This window comes from Malus domestica, chromosome 14 (assembly GCF_042453785.1).
Source record: "Malus domestica chromosome 14, GDT2T_hap1".
NCBI lineage: Eukaryota > Viridiplantae > Streptophyta > Magnoliopsida > Rosales > Rosaceae > Malus > Malus domestica.
The window spans coordinates 17,291,072-17,296,996 of record NC_091674.1 but is presented as its reverse complement, the minus strand read 5'-3'; the positions used below and the strand labels follow the sequence as shown (position 1 = coordinate 17,296,996).

Sequence of the window (5,925 nt, the reverse complement as noted above, 5' to 3'; positions counted from 1 at the left end):
CTGGGTGCCAGCGCATTTTTAGGGGTGGAGATGCTTTGATCTATTACTGTTCACTGGGGTCTATTACTGTTCATTTGAATGGATAAATGCGCTGGATGCTGGCGCAAAGTCCTTTGGGGTGGATTTGCTCTTAAAGAATGATCTAGACAAAATCCTGGTCCAGTGATATACATTGAAAAGTTAAAGGACCAAACTGTGACGGAAAAAAGGTTGGAAGACCAAAGTGAAAAAATCTGCAAATCTTAGGGGCAATTGTGAAATTAACCCACACAAATACAAAACAAATTAACAAAATTAAAACAAAAAAAAGACAAAAAAAAGGAAAAAAGTAATAGAGATTAAAATTCGGGGGTGCAGCTCTCTTCGGGGATGATTTGTGCAACCTGGCAGCAAGCAATGCAAGCTCTCACCTTTACCTCTCTTCTGCAACACCAACACCATCCTCATCTTCTTCCTCCTTTTCACTCCCATTTCCTTCAATTCCAAACCTCCTAACCCCACAAATCCCCCAACTGGGGTCTCCCCAATTCTCCCCCAAAAAGTCCCAATCTTTCTCCACCACTGATTGAAAATTCCAGAGAGATCTGAACCGCCCCAATTGGGTTCCCAAAGGAACCAAATATCCCCCACAATCTAACACCCTTTGAAAACCCAATGCTGCAAAACCTCTGATTTTTTTTCTTCAATCAACAGAGTGCAGCGAAAAGCCTTGAGCTTTGAGGGAGAGAGGGACTTAGAGAGAAAAATGAAAGGGAGCCAGAAAGATCAAGAGAAAGTGATTTGGGATCAGATGCGGAGCTCCACAGGGACCCCAATTCCTGGACCCGGCTCCCAATCTCGAGCCACCCCTAAACTCCTCGTCTGGCTCCTCCTCTTCGTCTCTCTCACTTACATCGTGTACACTCTCAAGGTCGTCTCCACCTCACGCGCCGCCTGCTCCGACGACAACGACCCTTTTACCCCTCTCCGCCTCTCCTCCTCCTCCTCCACCGGCAACACCACCACCGCCCAAGATCGGACTTCCCAGATGCTCCAGCTCAAAACCCAACAACCCGATAAAGCAAACCAGCCGACAGAGATAAACGACATCGTTTTCGGCATTGCCGCCTCCGCCAAGCTCTGGAAACAGAGGAAGAACTACATCAAGCTCTGGTACAAGCCCAAGTCGATGCGCGGGATAGTCTGGCTGGACCGCGAAGTAGAGGATAAAAACCCGGAAGGCGTCGGCCTCCCGCCGATTAAAATCTCCGGCGACACCTCCGGGTTCGCCTACACGAACAAACAGGGCCACCGGTCCGCGATTCGGATATCCCGGATCGTGAGCGAAACGCTGCGTCTCGGCCTCAAGGACGTTCGGTGGTTCGTGATGGGAGACGATGACACCGTTTTCATCACCGACAACCTCGTCCGGGTCCTGAGGAAGTACGACCACACGCAGTACTATTATATCGGGAGCTTATCGGAGAGCCACCTGCAGAACATTTTCTTCTCGTACGGCATGGCGTACGGCGGCGGCGGTTTTGCCATCAGCTACCCACTGGCGATGGCGCTGAGCAAAATGCAGGACCGGTGCATTCAGAGGTACCCCGGGCTCTACGGCTCCGACGACCGAATGCATGCGTGCATGGCGGAACTCGGCGTCCCACTCACTAAAGAACTCGGATTTCACCAGGTCCGTACTCTAATCTGCTTAATTTGATTTGTTTTTGCTTTAATTAGTCGTAATTTGGCTTGAATTTATCTGGTATTTTCCGAATTTGAAAACCCAGCTTGATTTCCTGCAATGGAAACTAGGAATTACACCCGGCATCTCCCTAAACTCTCAAGTTTCGGCCGAAAAATCGTCCGAAACACGAATTGGGTCAGTGTCGGTTTGGCTCTGTGCATTGAATTCTGGAACTGCAATTAATTAGTGTTCTATGTTTAATTAAGTATTAGCGAGTTTAATTAATGTTTAATCATCTTCTTAGTTCGATAATTCCCTATACGTTACCTTCCGGTGTCGGCGAATGGTAGATTGGGCCGTTTCGTCGTGTCGGTTCCCTAGACCGTAAAACGGGTATATAAAAACAAAACATTGGGTCCGAGGAGGGGATCTTAAGACGAGGCGGGTGATTTGCGCAACGTTGTCAATGCTCGGGATACGTGGATGACGGAATGGGCCCCACGCGCATTTAAGGGTTAGACCAGGTTTGTCTCACAGCTCACTACACACCACGCACCTACACAAGTCCACATCCCCCACGACCACTTGCTGTCCGTGTACGTCACGCTCCTTTACCGAGTCAGCAGTGTCCTGTCGACATTGAATGGATGGAGGCTTCCGTTTTGCCCAACCTCAATTTATGTCGGTGGTCTTTTTACATTGGTGGATTAAGCTTAATTTTGGCATAGAATTATAGCAGGCAAGGGCGGATTTGTTGCGAGCTTTAGGTTAAACCGATATATATTTGCTGCATTCAACAAACGTAGGTTTAGTTTGGCTTAATGCAGTTCATTAATGAATGTGGGATTAGGTGTTTCGTAATTTTTTCCTTGATTTTGAAGGAGAATCTAGGTTTAGGTTGAATATCTTGTTCTAAAATGGTGGATCCCTCACTTTCAAGCCACTAATCTCTTGTCCCTCATGTGTTACTTTGTCAAGCCGTCTAACTTCTGTTGCCGGCGCGGCACATTGTGAAGCATTTAGTAGCCTTGGCTTTTGGTTGGCTAGACCGGTAGTTGGGTATGCCTTGCTTAAAACAAGTTGAGTATAATTTTCCAATTTTCGCCCAGGGTTCTTCCATTATGTGTACTAAATAGAGCAAGAACCTCAGCTGCCGTTCCCACAATGTTTTTCTGGTTTTAGGGGTTGAGTGTGAATAAATAGCAGTCTCACTTCTAAATTAGTTTCTTAGTAATGTTCTTATTTTCTGTATGCTTAAATTGTAGATTTTTTTCAGATAGATTTGGTGTGAACTTACGGTGCGTTTCTTTCTTATCAATGGCTCTCAGTACGATGTGTACGGAAACCTGTTCGGGCTCCTTGCAGCACACCCAGTCGCACCCTTAGTAACGATGCATCACTTGGATGTGGTCGAGCCCATCTTCCCCAATGTGACCCGTATTCAAGCCCTTCAGCTGCTTTTTGCACCAGTGAAGCTGGACTCGGCAGGAATTATGCAACAATCCATCTGCTACGACAAGTCAAAGAGCTGGACCATTTCAGTTTCATGGGGCTTTGCTGTACAAATTTTTCGGGGAGTCTTTTCTCCCCGTGAGATGGAAATGCCATCCCGAACGTTTTTAAATTGGTACAGAAGAGCAGATTACACTGCATATGCATTCAACACCCGTCCTGTTAGCCGAAACGCATGCCAGAAACCTTTTGTCTATTACTTGTCAAAGGTAAGGTTTAATGCTACGACGAATTCAACAATTAGCGAGTATGTCCAGCATCGTACCCCTCATCCCCACTGCAAGTGGAAGATGGCTAATCCTTCTAGTCTAGACAAAGTTGAGGTTCATAAGAAGCCCGACCCGCATCTATGGGATAGAGTAAGTACATTTCAAGAGCTTGCACTCCTCTTTTCCATTTACCACCACCCTGAACTTTCCATTCACTTATCTACTACTGCACTACACTTCACCACCACATCTTTGTCGACTGAAACAAGAACGATGGCTAACGCGTTTTCATTCCTTTGTTTTTGGGTGTGTTTCTGGGCAGTCTCCGAGGCGAAATTGTTGCAGGATCGTGGACTCGAAGAAGAAGGGGACCATGGTGATAGATGTTGGTTTATGTAAAGAGGGTGAGATCAGTGAAATTTAAACAACTTTTTTTCACCAATTGATCATTTAGGCTTAGTTATTTCTTAATTTGTTATCTTAAAGTTCCAATTTTGTTGTATTTTGGGGGAATCGATTGCCAAAACAATCATTAAAAAGACAAAAGAGAAATGTTTCATGTACAAAATATGTAGGCTATAACATTCCAATGTTGTCTCTGAACAGCAGTTAAATTATAGGAAAACTAATGAAAATGGCTTGAAAACTTTGAATTTTAATAATAAGGACAAACTAAGGGTAAAGTGAATAGTATCAGGATTGATTTTTTAGTGTAAAAATGTGGTTTTTCGTTAAAGTGTACAATATCAGGAGTTTTTTTTTAAATTTTTCTTAAATTATTTATTCAATTTATAATTAATTTTGCCCAAAAGTATATGTTTGGACCCATGCATGATGGTAGATCTTTGTACTTATGAAGAGTTGCAATCATGAGTACAAAGTTTCCTCAATGGTCACAAAGTATCTTGAGGAGGAACTCTGTAATCTTAAGGAGCCAAGTTTTCCTCGTGCATGGTATCACATACGTATTGAATTCGTAGGTGCTAGTAGCTTGATTTTGTGACAATTTAATTACAATGTGTTTGGATGAGAAAATTTAAGATTACTAAAGAATTCTAAAATAACGAAAAATAGAAATGAGGGAATTTTATTTTCTAGAATTTATGAATTTTCTTATTTGTTTAACCTAAAAGAACGATATAATTTAAATATGAAATTTAATGTGTGCATAGAGTTATTAATACATAAATAAAAGATAGTAATTATGAAATGTGCTAGTAGTAGTGGTGGCTACGAAGGTGATGATGGTGGGCGGTGACGATGGCGATGGTGGTGGCGGTAGCTGTGATGGTGATCATGGGGGGTGGTGGTGGTGGTGGTGACATATGGTGGTGGCGGCCAATCATGGTTGAGTTTTCATGTGTTTTTTATTTTTAAACTCTCACTTACAAAAATTTGGAAATGACTCGTACGTACATGAAATTTATACCTAGGAATTGAATCTCAAGTTTCAAGTTTTTTTTTTTTCACACAAAAATCCTAGATTTTTATGTTTATGAATTCAAAAAAAAAAAAAAATGCATATTCATATGTAAACTATGACTTTTGTCTAAATTTCAAATTTATTTTTATCATATCAACAAAATGTTAGAAAACTTGAGTGGTCCCTCCATCACAAATTTCATTTTGCTTTTTCGCAATCTTTATTCTTCACTTTATTTTGTTGTATGGTGCATGTTCTTGCATTAGGCGAGATCGACATGACACTGGTATCTCGTGTAAAAATACTATAAGTTCGGTCACGTTGCTCACTACAAAATGGGACTCTCCCGACTTTTTTATGTATTTGAAATACAAGTTGAGACATTAGGCCATCTCCAAACGATCAGGTCAAAGGGCTATAGAGCTAAAATAACCTGTTTTGACACGAAAATAGTCTTAAACCGAGAGCTAAGCTGAAGGACTTGTGGGCCCCGCCTGCCCAAAAATGGGAGAACTGGCCAAAGGGTTGGCCAAGAGCAGCTAGCCCGCCAACCTTATATCCCAGCCCAAGCACATGCTACCTATCTTTTTCTTTATTATTTTTTATTTTTTTATAAATACCTAAGCTATTTCTACCCCATTTCTCACATCATTTTCACAATTTCATAATATCTTACCTCATTTTATTTCAATTTTCACCAATTTTTTACATCCTTTTCATTCTATAAAGATAAGAAATCTGAAGGCTTACTAATTTAGCGACAAGTGGCACTCAAAATATGTCTGAAAACCTTATTTTAATATGGTTGTTCAATTCAATTAACCATATTAATTCAATTAAAATAATAAATTATGTTTGGCCTATAGCCCTTTGACCCCCTCGGTTGGAGATGGTTTTTTGTCAAATGACTATGTTTGGCCTATGACCCTTTGGCCCCTTCGGTTGGAGATGATTGATGAGTAGATTTTATATTATATATTTAACCTTATTCTTAGTATATTTTGGTTAATATTTTGGGAGAATTTTGATACTTTGAATTGTATTTTCAAAATAGAACTTTCGACTTCCTCTGGAGCAAAACATGGTCAAATGGACGAATTTTGGAGTAATTCTAG

The 5,925-nt window shown here is 41.5% G+C and overlaps 1 protein-coding gene across 1 annotated transcript; it reads left to right on the top strand.

Annotated features, from left to right (window-relative positions):
• The first annotated feature begins 340 nt into the window (after positions 1-340).
• LOC103436813 (uncharacterized) lies at positions 341-4,033 on the top strand. Its single transcript, XM_008375289.4, has 3 exons — positions 341-1,672; positions 2,995-3,537; positions 3,710-4,033. The coding sequence occupies exons 1-3, from the start codon at positions 746-748 to the stop codon at positions 3,809-3,811; spliced, it is 1,572 nt and encodes a 523-aa protein (XP_008373511.1). The 5' UTR covers positions 341-745; the 3' UTR covers positions 3,812-4,033.
• Positions 4,034-5,925: the final 1,892 nt, after the last annotated feature.

Coding starts and splice junctions, on each gene's coding strand:
- LOC103436813 (XM_008375289.4), top strand. CDS start 746: ATGAAAGGGAGCCAGAAAGATCAAGAGAAAGTGATTTGGGATCAGATG. Junction 1,673..2,994: donor AAGAACTCGGATTTCACCAG/GTCCGTACTCTA, acceptor AATGGCTCTCAG/TACGATGTGTACGGAAACCT. Junction 3,538..3,709: donor ACCCGCATCTATGGGATAGA/GTAAGTACATTT, acceptor GTTTCTGGGCAG/TCTCCGAGGCGAAATTGTTG.